This window comes from Camelus dromedarius, chromosome 6 (genome assembly GCF_036321535.1).
Source record: "Camelus dromedarius isolate mCamDro1 chromosome 6, mCamDro1.pat, whole genome shotgun sequence".
NCBI classification, from domain to species: domain Eukaryota; kingdom Metazoa; phylum Chordata; class Mammalia; order Artiodactyla; family Camelidae; genus Camelus; species Camelus dromedarius.
The window spans coordinates 69154552-69170635 of NC_087441.1; the positions used below are offsets into that span (position 1 = coordinate 69154552).

The window sequence follows — 16084 nt, forward strand, 5'->3', positions numbered from 1 at the left end:
AGCAAGAAATTCACATAATCTCTGTTCTTAAAAAGTTTACAATCTAGTTGGCTAAATGGAGAAAACATAAGAGCATACACAAGTTTAACAATTCAGATTATAGACAATCCCCTTTAAACAACAACAACAACTCTGTGCCCCAGCATTGGCACCTAGTAATTGTCCTCAAGCATTTACTTACAGTGAGTAATACAGAGTGGCAAATAAACCAGGTCCTTTCAGTCCCAATCTATAGAAGAGATGAATTGGGTATCTGTAATTCATAAATATATAAATTTATAAATTGAGTATTTATAATTGATGAGGAAAAGAAAACTGGGAATAGGTAAGGTGGTGGCATCTAATCTTTATAGATTAGAAGTAATAACAATTTCAATATTAATGATTTTTATCTACGCATTTCACCTATGCTGAACCCATGAACCATCAGCTTTCTCTTTGGAATAATTATGAGTTCGTAAAAAGGTGGAAGATATTTATTGTATAGGGTAGACAGTTTTATATTTACACCGGGTTGGAGTTGGGCACTTGTCATAGACGCTTGTAATGTGGCATTATGTAAACACGGTTGGTATCTGTACTGTAATAGCTATGCCACTCCAGTCATGGAGAGTGCCCTGCTAGACTGAGACAGCAAGACCCAAGAGTCCAGATCTGCCATCCAATTTCTGGTCCCCCAATTAAAAATGTCCCCTCTTTTCAGCGTTTTCCCAGCCTGAGAAACGAGCGAACAGCATCCACGATTCCGGCCACTGGGGAAGACCTGCGTGCAGGAGTTCCGCAGCATCGAAAGGTACAAGAAGACAAAAGCCGGTATGCCGACGCGGCTCTGTGCAGCATCCTCTCAGCACAAGGAACAAGAACATCCTCACCACAGTTTCCTCGGTGGGAAAAACTGACTGTATCTGTGTAAGAGGAGCTCTTCTTTTTGTTCCGTACTTCATCCAGCTTCACAGAGTTCGACCAAACCAGTGTTCTAAACAATAGCTCAAGGGTTGCTGAGAGCTGTACGCCTTTCTCGTTCAAATTACACACGCTGATTTTCTATGCTGGTCTGGTCTCACATTAATTTTAGCCTTTATCTAAGCTAGTTAGAAGAGTACGCAACGCCACAGTCCCCGCCTCGCAGGTCGCAAAAGCAGTTCGCTTCTCCGCAGCCTCCGCTCCCGGGGCCGGCCGCCTGCACGCCATCGGCGGCTGAAGAACGAGACCGAGGCATAGAGACGGCCCGCCGCCTAGAGCGGCCACAACTGCCCGGCCATTCTCGCTTTTCTCTCGCTCTCTATGGTTAGGAGGGCAAGCTCCTCCTCTGCCCGGAAATAGTTATGTTCCCAGACACTTGCGCAAAACCAGAAAGTAGTTCCGGTTCCGGCGTGTGGATTTTCGTTCCTGGTAGTCAGTTGTCACGGTTGGTGAGCAGCGACTGAGGCAAGATGGTGCGGAATCTGCTGGTGAGGATCTTTTGTCTAGGCATTTATGATGTGGGGAGGGAGGGCTGGGAGGGGAGGCTAAAAGGGCCTCTCCTGGGAGGGAAGGAGGAAGGGAGGAGGCGGCTTCTGAAGTCACCTTGGTCCATGTCCTTTTTGCTTGACCTTATTTTCCCTTCCATGCATCACTCTGGCCCCAAGCTGTGCTGGGAAGATGTAGGGAATGGCGAAGCTGGCGAGGTGACCAGAAGATTGTGCGTTAGACAAGCGTGGGTTCTTAGTTCTCATTCCTGACCTTGTGGGCCCAGGTGGGAAGTTTCTGATACCCGGAAGCATCAGACACTGAAGGGTTTAAATTTCAGTGGTTCTGAGCTTTGTGAGCGTCAGAAGGCTGTTTAAAAAACAAGTCATTCAATTTTGGCTGGGACTTTAGGAGCATTCATGGCCGAATGGTCGTGTTGTTTCCGTCAGGCAGTTCTGCAGTGTCCTTTACCCCTCCACCGACTTTGAGAGCATGTGAAATATTTTCCCAAAATTTTGAAAAGAAGGAAAATGTAACAGTGGTCGTTTTCTTTGGTAATTTTACAATGAGTTTTTACTTATCTTCGCAATGTCATTTGACAATGGAATGCACATTTGTTGATTTAATTCAACTGAATATGTAATGCAAATTTCTTTGTTTAAAGATTTATACCCTAGTATTGATTTTTAGAAAAAATGTAATGAGGGAAGCACTTAACTAGAAATCATGCCTGTTTATTTTGATATCAAATAACAGATTTTTAATAATATGGTAGAGTAGTAAATAAAAGAAAATTCTGAGCTTAGTGTATTTTGTAACCTGTCTTTATTTTTGTAGTATCTACATACCAATATATTTTCCTTATATAATGCTACTGCTTAAATTCAGGTAAAGATCATGAATTTTTTTTTTTCCCCTCATAATTTGCATGAATTGCTTCTTAAATGTGGTCTTTGGGGACTTCAGAATGTAATATAAAGAAACAGTGGCAGGGCAACAAATAAGAAAACCTCAGTGCTTATCTATGACTTTGTTATTGACAAATTAGATATGTTTTAACTCTCAACTTCCCTTTTCTATAATATTAAAGATTGGAAATGGTTGAATTTTGAAGGTTTCTTTAGGCCTTAAGTCTGCTTAATATATATAGATTTTTTATTTCAGGCTCTTCGTCAAATTGCTCGGAGGACCATAAGTACTGCTTCCCGCAGGCAGTTTGAAAATAAAGTTTCAGAGAAACAAAAGCTGTTTCAGGTACTGAAATATTTTATGGGAGATTGTTACTTGTTATAGTTAAGAGTACCAAAAGTTGGAGATAGGGAGTAAATCTGGAGATGTCTGATCCTTAGCAATCCTGTTGTATTAGCAAAAGAATAATGAGAAGCTGTCTATTGATAGCTAACTGAGCATTTGCTATAGCCAGCAGGCCTTTGGGAAAGCAGAAGAAAAGAGGAGGTAAGGGTATAGGCCAAAGGCACTTTCTTTTGGGAGAGTCATATTAGGTTAGCACTCTTTGGGGTAATTGTACTGGAATTGACAAATAGACTGTAGGAAGGGCCTAGGAACAGGACAAATATGTGTAGAAACTTGATATATGTCAAACGTACTATTTCCTGTCAGTTGGGAAAGGATATAATAAATTAGTATTGGAAAAATTGGCTATTTTGAAGAGATTAAAGTTACATCCCTTCTATATTGCATATTAAAAGGTTAATTACAGATATAAATACTTCTCCCTCAAAAAATATTAAAATACAGGAAAAATTTTTCCAGTTTTATAGAGGAATGATTGACAAGTAAAAATTGTATACATTTAGGTTGTACCTGACTTTTTTTAAAGTGTACAGTGAGACATTTAATGTATCTATGAATGTTTACCACAGTCACGTTAATCTTTGGGGTCATCCTAAGGAAGTCTTTACAAAGCGTAGAAGCTATAAAGGAGAAAAGTTGCAAGATTTGATGACAGAAAATTGTAAATGTATTTATGGTTACAAAACACAATTGACAATTTGAGAGCAAATTTTTAAAATTGGCAACATTTTTACTGTTAGCAAAAAGTTAATGTCCTTAATATACAAAGAGCTCCTACAAATAAATAAGAAATGCAAATTAAAGTGACAAGCTGCTCTCTTTTTCCCTGTTTGTCTGAATTTTAGGAAGATTTAAAATAGGTTATGTTAGCCAGGTGCGGGAGATACGTGCATTCCTATATAGTGCTTTGATATATGCTAGGTAGTAGTATAATTGGTACAGAAATTTTAGAGGATATTTGAAAGTATCATTAGAAACAAACCACGTGCCCTGTCATCTAGGACTCCCACTTTAAGAGTCTTTCTGCAGAATAGTAGCATAAGTATTTAAAAATAGGAAATAGGCTATTATTCATTACAGGATTTTAATACCCCAAACCCTAACAACCTAAATACCCATTAACAGAGGACTGACTAATTGAATTATGATTTTTTGGGGGGTGGCATAGTGGAATTCTATGTAGCCATTAAAAGGAACAAAATAGGTTTAAATGGACTAACAATGGTTTTTAAGATATTATTGAGTGAAAAATAGTGTGTGATAGACCATTGTATAACACAATCTCATTTTGTGTATTAAACAAGTATGTGTATGGATTAGAAGATATGACAATATAAGCATTAAAAAATTAAAGATGTGTACTTGGTGTTAATAGTGGTTTTCTAATGAGGAAAGACTTAATGGGACAGAGCAGTTTACCTTTGTAAGTAGTTAGGTTATCAGTGATGTTTTGTTTTATTGTGATCTCTGATTTTTCATAAGTAAAATTTTAAGTGGTAAAAAAAAAAGTTGTACCATATATACTACATAAAAAGAAAATACTTAATTTAACAGATATATTAAATATCTACTATATGCCAGGTACTGGATTAGGAGTTAAAGATATAACTTATGGTTATAAACCAAAACCCTCTCCCTTTTTTTTAAGGGGTAAAAAACTTCCGTACAACTAAATCTAAAGTGGAATAATTATTGCTTTTTTAATAAAGTTGATGAACTCAGTAACTATATTTTCACAACCTTAATGTTTATATATGTTCCTTTGAAAGGATCTCTTTTGGATCTCAAATTAACTTTAAAAGAAAGAATGTCAATTTTTAGGAGTTCTTATTTTAAAAGTAGCTGTAGAGAAAGAATCAGGAAAATTATAGTCCTTTTAAATTTTGATATTTAACAGACTTCAATTCCAGGAGGTTAAGGAGCCACTTCATTTAAAAGAATGAATTAATTTTTTTAACTTAGCTGGAAACAAATGTCACATGTATTAATTATTCCTATTTTTTTTTTAACCTAGGAGGATAATGGAATTCCAGTGCATCTAAAGGGTGGGATGGCTGATGCCCTCCTGTATAGAGCCACCATGGTTCTCACAGTTGGTGGTAAGATGTTTGGAATGCTTGCTTTAGTGTAAAGTCATAGCAGGGGTAACTAACAACATCATTGCTTTCACCATGCCAGTATTTTAACACAGGCAGTCTGTTCCCAGAATCTGAGGTCTTACTGCCTCACATATAATGAACAACTCAAGAAGGTGTTGTATACATATTGTAGAAGAACATTTTAATTTTTTAAAAAAAAAAACCCAATAAAGTTTGATAATTATCTCATGAGAGAAGTGGCTTTTGGAGTGGGCCACCGGTGGCCCTGCTGGCCTTGGGAGGAGCCAAAGATAGCGCTCTGCCCCATCTCCTGTAACAGGGTCTCTTAAACATTATGACTGTGATGCATAATAAAAGCACATTTCTTATCTAAACTCTGTATGTACATGTTTGAGACAGAAACGGAACCTTGTACAACACAGAGCTTACTCTGATTGTGTGTAAAGTGCTTTGATATTTCCCTGTGGTTTGGGCAGGCCCGTTATTCAGTGTTAACAGTGGGCTATCACAGATTGGGGTGCTGGGGGCAGCTAGGAACTGGGATGATTGCCCGCCAGGGGAGAAAGGAAAACAATGTTAGAGTGATTACCGGACGCTCGTCCTATTGATAGGAATGCCACATACATGGATTTCTGTAACCCTTGTATTACGTCTGTAATGTATCCTCACATTAAAGATGAATAAATTATGTCATTTACCCAAGGTAATGCTGCTTGTTTGTGGAAGAGCTGAGATCTGAGTCCCAGTCACAGAGTCCCCCGCTTACACCAGGGCGCCTTCTTTGGCTTACTTGAGTACAGGGAAGGGCGTTTATGGACAGCAACCTAGTTGTGACATTTGGGCTTCCTTAAGATAAAGTCCTAAATTATTTTTGGCCAACGTGACTGTTCCTTAGACATTTTGGTAATTAGTTTTAAAAATAAATTTCTAGTTATTAGAAGTTCCTACTTTAAATTTATTTTAAAATTATATGTCACTCTTCCTTGGTTTTACATTGATAATATACTTCAGAGAAGGCATGCATATTTTTGACCTCTTTTTTGGGCTTTTGAATCATTCTTAGCATTTTTCAGGCAATCTTAGGTTATAGGTTCTTAATCTTTAAAAATGTTTTACCAGTTATTAAGTTGACAGATACGTTATTTTGCTGCATCTAATACGTTCTGTAGAAGTTAACTAATACTAAAACTAAATTAAACATATTTTATTTGTATTTAAAATTTTGCCAGCACCTATCAGAATACTTTTTATGTTCCCATAAAAGTAGTCTAAATGCCAACCTTGCCTTTATATTACAACTTTTTAGCTGGAATGTTAGGTGTATACATTTACATCTCAGGATTTCTTACAAGTTCTTTCTCTGTTTCTCCTTTTTCAGGAACAGCATACGCCATATATGAGCTGGCTGTGGCTTCATTCCCCAAGAAGCAGGATTGACTTCAGTTTATCCTCTCAGCGATCTGTGGACCAGTAATCTGACAATAACTGAGTTCTTCTTTGGGGATCAATATTTATTGACTTGTACTAACTGCCACCAATAAAGCAGTCTTTACCATGCTTGGTCTTAGTTTTTCACTTTAGGATACGTTATACCAATTAACACCAGCTCTCGATCAGCCTTGTAAACCTTAGGTAAGGAGCAAAAAAAAAAAAAAAAAAAATTCATTTGTCATTAGATTGTATAAAATATCATTGTGATACTGTTATAGTGCAATTTTACTTTTAGCAGGTTAGTATTATATAGTGGACGGTCTTCAGCTTTAATTGAGCTTGGCACTTGGAAAGCGTACTTCTTTGAATCTCGCCTGCCCCGCCTTCCCTGCTGTACTGTATCCAGGGATGTGCTAGGACCTGGGATTAGTGGAGTCCGTTTATTTTTGACTCATGGGATTCAAGGGTCTTTTTTTCCTCCTCTCTTTAGCTGTGTGTGTTTATGTTTAAAATATTGGATGTATTCCACAGTTTACAGGAGGCTTTAAGCGAGTAGCTGTGAAATAATTCAGTATTTGTTCTTCTGCTCACACTCACAATGGGCTTCTATTATGTTACTTTAATCCATAACGTAAAGTGTACTTTTCCTTAAAATACTTAGTTCATTTGTGAAAGTTAACCTGGGGGAGCGTGAGGAATCAGACTTTCATCTCTGTAAGCTGTGCATTTGTAACACTACTACGTGAAGACTAGAGTCTTGGTGTGTCAGATCTAGAAGAAATCTATGAGTAAGGGTTTTCTAAACTTAATTTCTGGATAAAATCGAGAAAATTAATAGATTTAGAAAAATAGAGTCAAATCTGAAATAGGTCAACTAAGTCTTTTGCTTTTAAAACATTGAGGCTTATGGTACAAATCCATCTCAAAAGATACCTAATAAAAGATGTTTCAGCCTTGAATCTTGAACATTAGAAAGGATCCTGGTAGCCATACGTCTCACCTGCCACCAGATGCAGGAATCTGCCTAACCTCTTACAGACTCTTACTGCTAAATTAGCGGAGAACATGGCTTTTGAAGGGAGTGGAATGAATAACACTAGACATTTCCAAATGCGGAGGAAGTTCTTAAGTTGGTCTGGAATTGGTCCGATTTTGTGTTCAGAGCTAAAAGGCAACTACTGATGGTATTTTGAAACCAGCTCTATTTGTTGGCATTGTACAAAGGAGAACTTCATAAATGTGACTTGAAATGCCTTGATGACATGGTACAAAGGATACTGTTGTGCAGTAACAAGGAAGAACAGCTCGCTACCCTCTGCAACTTCTATCTCTTGATATTGTGAGGGGTACTTCACTATTTGTGGTGTAACCTAGTGAGACAATTTATAAAACATTTTTAATGCCAAAATTCTGTTTGAGCTATGTTAACATGGCAAGATTGGATAAAGTAGAAGTAGGCTAAATGCTTAAGATGCTTTAAAATATTGTAAAATGCTAAGATTACATTTTTGCTCTTCACCGTTAACTTTTGCTTTGTAAGCAGGGGTGGAGGTGGGGAGGGGGACGAAGGGCAGGATCTCAGAAGAGGGGTTGCCGGTTAGAATTTCATGAAATAATCTGCTATACTTAGCATATTTAGTAAGAAATATTACTATTATTGATAGATTTTGAAAGCTAACCAAATGCCCGTAGAACAAAGTTGGTTAGAAGTATTGAAATGTGGCCTTCAGGAAACAAAACAACTGTCATTCCAACCTCCTTTTATCTTTATACGTTATCCTTTTGAAAATAATGTCTGCTACTAAGTAGAAGAAATTCCATGATGATGTTATCCCACTAACACTAATGCAGAGGAGATACATTTAGGTGAAATTTTGTTGTAATTAGTCCTATGCTCAGAACTGTGTTTGTAGGCTAGCTGTTGTAGGTGAAATCACACCAAAAAAACTACAGCTCAGAGAGCGCATGCCGTTTACCCAAAGCTTCAAATAAACGGCAGCCCAAGATTTCAAATCCAGTTTTACCTGATTCTTAAAAATTCTTGGTCTTTCTGGTATACTTCCTTTTACCAGGTATCTGATTAAACATTGGCTGGGATAGTACATTGCTAGCAGCAACATATGCAACTATGAATACCCTGCCAACTCCATCCCCTTCACAGGCAGGCTTCTTGAGGAAGCAGTCAGCACGGTTTCCAGTCCAGTGTTCAGCCCCACATGGATCTCTCTATAACCTGCAGTCTACCTAAGTATTTACCACCTGTCTCTCCCGTTCGATAGCCAAGACCCAGCCTCAGCGCTCATCACCGGCCGCCCCGCTCGGCTGCTGCGTGGTGCGCGTGCGCACTCGTTCTTGACCGGGAATGTGGGGAAGCTCCCCAGGTTCTGCCGGAACCTCTGACATTCTTCCCTTTGCTCCCAGTGGTCCCTGCACTCATCTTCATCGGGCGTTTCATGCCTCTGAATCTGATTCCGAGTTTGAATTATAATCATTGATAAGACTGGAAGCCTGGATAGCACTGTAGTTAATCACAGACGATGGAGTCAGAGGACCCAGCCTCAAGTGTTGGATTAGATGACCATTAGTAACCTTGCTACACTCGTGTCCTCATCTGTATAAATGGGATAATGCCAAGTTATTCTAATGCATGTAAAGCACGCACAAAAATGATTGCTGACACACACCAAATGGGCAAGAAATCTAGGGGCTTCTATTGCTGGCTCTCCAAGAGAAGGAACTCGATCTTTTCAACTCATATTCCTGTCAACTTGACACAGCGTAGGGGTTATGAGCTGGTCAGGGCTGGTAGGGCTGGTTCACACTTCCATGCATGTCCTTGGTGCCTTCTTTTGGCTCTGCTATCCTTAATGATGGCTTTCATTTTCTTTGTAAGATGGCTGTTGTAACTCGAGCAATTTTGTTTGTTTTCCTGCAGGAAGAAGGACTGGTGAAGGCACATGCTGAATAGGCAAACTCTGTTTAAAAAATTCTGAAGCCCCGCACTGAGACTTCATCTTATCTCTCTTTGGCCAGACTTTTGATCGTGCCTGGATTCAAGGAGGCCACAAAATGCCTTAGCTAGGTATGTTGCCAAGCAAAACTGGACATCTTTAATAAGAAAGGGAGTCTGAGTATTGAATTGGCAACTCAGTCTCTCCCCCAGCCAGTTTGTTTTTTAAAAGAGTGAAGTCCACACTGGAGGAGACAGGACCTAGGAGCAGTTTGGTTCCTGGTTCGGGTTGTTTCTGACTCCCACAGCCATGCCTGTCCTTAGGCTTGGGTGTATTCCATTGGCCAATAACTTAATCTTTTTGCTTAAGTTAGTTCAGGTAGGTTTCTCAACCAGGAACCAACCAAAGCAGGATTTCCTGCGTTTCCCATCTATCATCCCATCTAATAGGGCCCCAAATCTACCAGCTACTCTAAACAGTAGTTTGGTGTTTCATACATGGCAGCCAATTACTGGTTTCTCACAGCAGGCAGGAATGTTTCAAGTCAGCATGAACTCAAATAAATATGGAGAATACAAGAATGATAAAAACCAAGAATTACAATGCTGCTGTAGCCTGTTTGGCTCAGGGTTTGCAGAACCCTTCCTGCCATGTGAAATAGTTGAGCACAAGTTCCCCAAAGCTGGCAATTTCACAGGCATCTAGTTGGAGACTTCCCCATCCTGTGTCCAGGATGCATCTGTGCGGAAAGCGACATCTCATGACCCACTACCAGGACTTCTACGTATACATCAAAATCGATAATTCAAGTTAACAGATGTTGAGCGCCTAGTGTGTGCCAGACACTGTTGTGGGTGCCCGGGAATCAATGGGGAACAAAATATGCAGATTCCTGACCTCACAGAGTTTACATTATAGTGAGGGATGGCAACGGAGACAGTCAATAAAATTTAAAAAATTGCACAGTATGTCAGAAAGTAGTAAGTTCTATGGGAAAAAAAGACCAAAGGGGAGAGCTGGCATAGAGGTGGGGCTGACTGGCTGTAGATGTAAATGAGGTGTGAGGGTAGGCTTCAATGGGAAGGTCAGATAGAAGTAAACACTGTAGAGGTGAGGGAGCTGGTCCAGCAGATACATGGGGAAAGGCTTTATAGGAAGAGGGAACGGCTTGGAGCAAGTGCCCTAATGTGCCTGGCATGTTCAAGATCAGGAAGGCAGGAGAGTTACTGCTGACTGAGGAGGAGAAATCAGAGGTTAGCAGGGCTCACACCAAGTAGGGCCTTGTAGGCTGTTGTAAGGACTCAGGCTTTTCCTCTGAGTGGTATTGGGAGCCACTGCAGAGTTTCTCGCGGAAGAGAGACTTCCATTTTTAAAGAGGATTAGATTGGCTGTCATGTTGAAATAGACCAGAGGGGACCCAGGGTAGGTGCCAGCAGACTGCCACGATCCAGGCAAGAAACAATGGAGGCTGAGAGCAGATGTGAGTCCTGGAGGCAAGGAAAAGTGGTCCGACTATGAACAGAGGGGGAGTTTTCCATTACCAGCCTCCTAGACCTGGCTCTTCTCCATCCATCCACCCTCCCATCCAGCCATCTGTCCGTCCATCCAACAATTACTTATTGAAAGCTTACTTTATGTGGGGCACTGTTCCAGGCTCTGAGAACACCACTGTGAACTGGACCAGCAAGCTCCTTCTGGAGCTTACATTTTACTCAGCAGAGATAGACGGTAAATAAACTCGTACCCCAATGGTGGTCTACAGTGGGAACTGCTATCAAGGAATCCACAGTGATTTCTTAGGAAAAGTGCTGGAGTAGAAGCTAGAAAAGGCCTCAGAGGAAGTGATGTTTGAAACAAGACCAGAAAAGAAGGAGCCAGCTGTGCTAAAAGTCAGGAGAAAAGCATTCCTGGGAAAGAAAACTTGCTGTGCACAGTGGAATTGCAGAGAGAAGACCAGTGTTGTTGGAACATAGGGAGCTGGGGAAAGACAGCAGCAATTATCTCTTCCCCAGGGACGAACAGCACATGGCCATGTTCCTACACGGATGGTCCGCATGGATTTGTTTCTGGTTTCATAATATTATGAAACAGTCTGATAAGCACAGTATTGATTTAACAAAGAGTCTAAACATAAACTAGCATGTGAACACTCTCTTCCAGCCAGTTGTTGTTACTATTATTAGCAAGAACTAGAAGCTGAGGAAATACAGTTAGGAGAGATCAAACACACAGCAATTAGGTTTGAACCTGATCTCAAATCAAGATCTAACTTATTCCAAATCCCATTAAAAAAATCCACTATGTACCATGTTACTTCCTAGATGAGGAAGAAGAAAGGCTACTTAAGACAATTTTACTGGTTCCCCGATAGACTTTATTCTGGGTGAACAATTGATTCACTGGTTGTTCAGTAAACCTGCCTCTTAATGGTTGGCAACTTTTATTTGCTCTCTCTCTCTCCTCTCTGATTCCCATGAAGCTGACCATGTATCTGCTCTGATTGGCTGTCTCTATTGAAATTATAGTTTTACAGCTTATCAATTTTTTTTTTTTTAAAAAAACAACTCCTTCAAGTCAGGGATGTTTTGAAGAACTCATCTCGTTAATGAGGAAACCCAGTCAAAACAAAGACACTTTTGAAATCTGATTTAGACACCCTACTGTGTGCTCTGATCCACTGTACACATCTCCACCAGTGCACTTATTATGCAGTGTTGTGGCTTTGTTTACTCCATCTGACGATAAGCTCCTTAAAGTCACGGATGAAGTCTTTCATCTCTGTATTCCCAGATCCCAGCAAAGCACATGACTTATGGCAAATATACAATAAATTCTTCTTTTTCTAAAAACATATTTTTTTCAGATCTAACATTCAAAAAATCTCAAATACTGCACCACAATTATGATATAGAATTTTTCTCTCACCCCTAAAAGTTCCATTTGCTCCTCTGCAGTCAATCCCATACCCCACCGCCAGTCCCTGTTCTGAATTATGTCTCTGTAGTTTTGCTAGTGAGGCTATACTGTCATATACATGTCATAATATGTGGTGTGTACTCCTTTGTGTCTGACTTTTTCCCTGGGCATAAAGAGTTTGAGATCCATCTATGTCACAAATATCAGGAGTATACTTCCTTTTGTAACTAAGTAATACATTAAAGTTGTTTTCAGTTTTTTACTGTTACTATTATGAATAATGCTGCTCTAAACATTCACATTCAGGTCTTTTTTTTCAAATGGAGGCACTGGGATTGAACCCAGGACCTTGGGCATGCTAAGCATGTGCTCTATCACTGAGCTACATCCACTTCCCCCCACCTATACAGGCCTTTAGATGGACATATATTTTCATTTCGCTTGGGTAAATACATAGCACTGGGATTTCTGAGTAGTACAGTGAGTGTTTAATTAAATTAAATTAAATTAAATTATTTATTTTTATTGAAGTACAGTTACAATGTGTCAATTTCTGGTGTGCAGCACAATGTCCCAGTCATGCACATACATACGTATATTCGTTTTCATATTCTTTTTCATTAAAGGTTATTACAAGATATTGAATATAGTTCCCTGTGTTATAAAGAAGAAATTTATGTTTTTAATCTGTTTTTATATATAGTGGTTAACATTTGCAAATCTCATTTGATCCATTTTTTTAAACTGTCCTCCCTCCTTTAATTCTCTTTTCTTGAACCTTCTTTTGACTTTTACTCCATACCTACCTTATCAATGGTTTCTCCTCTTGGATTCATTTAATCTCTTTTCCTGCCCCTTTTGAAATATCCTACATAATTTATAGTAGGTCATCAGTGGCACTTTCATAAATGTCCTTCGGCTACGGTCCATCTCAGAGCCAGAGAACGAAACTGTGAGGTTTTAGATACACCTGGGATGTGCCCTTCCGTTTCAGGTTCTGTGATGCGTCAAAGAATACTCAGAATCACGTCAGTGAATCTGAAGTCGGATGCAGATGGTCTGAGATGCTAGAAGGAGGCTTCGTAATTTCTGGGACAATGTGAGTATCCTTCTGTGACTTTTCCATTGTCTCTAAGACAAACACAGGCATCTTTTCACAAGAGAAGCTAAGTCATAGTCATTTTTAAAAGCCTACATTTCCCTGGAAATTTTCCTATATTCTCTTTCTATTTATAACCACATTTGTTTTGCCTGTTTTTTTGTTCCAGCATAATGTTTATTAAAAAGATGTCATGTAATCCTTTCAGTGCCCTCTGAGATAGGAAAGATGAAATGAAGTTTTAACAGAGTAAATGACTCTCTGGGGAAAACACATGTCTGTGCAATGATGTCATCAACGATGACTCCACGGCCTCATTGTTCTCAGGGGACTTGCTGTTTCCATAGGCTGTCTAGCTCACAGGATGGGTTTGCTTTCAAGTGAAGCCAGTCTCGAAACTATGCTAAGTGTGAGGGCCAGGAGTTAGCAGGAGTTAAGGAATTCCTGAAGACAATAGTGCAGGGGAGAGTCCTCTGTACTTGGCAGCCAGTTCTTCAGACTGAGTGGAGTGAATCAAAATTCTGAATATGGTCTTGTTAAATCTGATATCAGTTACCAGGACTATTTGACACTGTGGAAAGGGCTTGGCCAGTTTACATATTAGCTACCAAGTGTCTAGCACCGATGTCCACAGAAAGTGGATTATTTACCACTGGATTGCTATCTGTCGGTGGTCATCCCCCACGATCTCTTTTCTCCCTCTTCCATAATTATGGAACATCCAAGTTTTAGATGGGCACTGGGATGGCCAGAATAAATTATAATTGTCAAGCCTCCCTTGCAGCTACATGTGACCATGTGACTAAGTTCTGGCCAATGAGATGGAATCACAATCATCAAAGAGCAGCCTACAAGAAATAGAGGACTCATCTGTGGAGCAATAAGATGGAAGGAGCCTGGGCATCTGAAGACTTCATGGAGCAAATCCACTGCATCAGCTGTGGACTGCCTACCTCTTGACTTTTATGAGTGTCTGAGTCCCCATCGCTTCTGTTCTCTGTTGCCTACAGCAGACCCCTTCTGATGCAGTAGAGTGCCAACTTTTGGGCACTTTAAGGAGTGGAGCCATTTTTTTTTTGGGGGGGGGAATAATTAGGTTTGTTTGTTTGCTTGTTTGTTTGTTTAATGGAGGTACTGGGGATTGAACCCAGGACCTTGTGCATGCTAAGCATATGTTCTACCACTGAGCTATACCCTCCATCCTGGAGTGGAGCCATTTAAAGTTGGTACAGCAATGTTTTCATGGATTCCTAGTGGGGGTCTCGGGAAGAAAGCTGACATTGCCTGTTACAGGATGCGAGTCCACTGTGCTGGGTCTGTCCCTTCATCTGCACTCAGGACACATGCAAACTGCCCTGGTGCTGCTCTAGTGCCTGCAGGAAGTCGGGGAGATACCTCCCCTTCTCACCCTCCGGAGCAGGAACTCATGGCCACCAGGCATCTCATCTCCTTATTGGCAGCTCCGTCAGCTGTACTGCTAAGTGCTGGGTGTCCCAGGAACGTCTAGTTGCCTATATCACTGCCTATTTGGGGCAAGTTTTAGTTTGCTTTAACCTAAAAAGATTGCAGATGCAGATATGCTGTGATAGGTGGCAGTCTTCCACGGCTGTAGTCCAATCCCATTCTTAAGACAGTGAGGCAATGAGTCCCAGCAAGTTTTGCAAAATTAATGACATGCCCAGGAAGAGCAGAAAGAAGACCAAATAGGTGGTTGGCACCTGGATTCTAGTCCTGGCACCACTGATATCCTGATGCGAACCTGACCTTGCGTGAGCGACTTAACGGCCCTGAGTCCCAGGTTTTGTAAATGTGAAGTGAAGGAGCAGGTTACAGGGTTTCTAAGGTCCTTTGGTCTCGTCACTCTGTGATAACCCCACCATCATTAGCTCAGGGCTATCATACAGTTTCATTTCTTTTTCTAAAAGTATTCAACTAATCTGTTGAGTATAAATACGGTTTAAAAAAACAAAACAAAACAAACAAACCCCGCCCCCCAAAAACCATTACCGGTACTTTCATCAGAAGAAACGTAACAAAATTTTCTCACCCTTTGGAATTCTACTTTAACATCAACGTTCGTAAGAACAAGAAATAAATAGCATCTTGAGTGTCCTTCAAATGAAACTGTACCGTATTTTTGTCTGACTTATACTTTAGAGCCACTGACATCAGTGAACCAGACTTGCTGCAGGTGTAACATGAAAGCGGGCATAGTGGAAACTTGGGAAGCTGGTGGGGCTGGGTTTGAGTCTGCAGCCCCACTTACCAGCTCTCTGACCCCGGCCAATCAAGTTTTCCTCCCTTTGCTGGCTTACTCATAATAATTTTCCTCACTGCTGTCGGCAACACTGAACCCAAATTTAAACACCCACTTGGACCACTGATTTGGGGACCAGCCCAATGGGCGGTTAGTATTCCTTAATAACCAGTTCTAGGTGATAACTTAGTCTTTTGCTGGCAGCTGAGTTCCCAGCATTTCCTTTGCACAAAGAGGGCTCAGCTTAGACCAATGCATGTCAAACTTCATTGGCCATCAGAATTATCCAGGCAGCTTCAAAGACATACAGATGCCCAGGCGGGGGATCAGATTTGATTGGTGTAAGGGTGATGCTCAGACATCTGGACAGAAGATGGTTAGTCTCTCCGAGTGATTCTTTTGTGCAGGCTGGCTTGAGACCCGTTGGCTTAGACACACCAAGATCACCTCGAGCCACATGGTGGCCTTGCAATAGGGCAGCAGGAGGAGAAATATGGCTGAGTCCACCACAGAGCCCACACCATGGCCATACAGTTGCCAACTAAAAACTGGCACTTGCCATCTGCCT

General features: G+C 40.5%; 1 protein-coding gene across 1 annotated transcript; it reads left to right on the forward strand.

Moving 5' to 3' along the window:
* The first annotated feature begins 1295 nt into the window (after nt 1-1295).
* LOC105105462 (cytochrome c oxidase subunit 7A2, mitochondrial) lies at nt 1296-6419 on the forward strand. The gene is made up of 4 exons (XM_010999281.3): nt 1296-1451; nt 2614-2703; nt 4778-4862; nt 6241-6419. Exons 1-4 carry the CDS (start codon nt 1434-1436, stop codon nt 6297-6299), a joined length of 252 nt encoding a protein of 83 aa, XP_010997583.1. The 5' UTR covers nt 1296-1433; the 3' UTR covers nt 6300-6419.
* Nucleotides 6420-16084: the final 9665 nt, after the last annotated feature.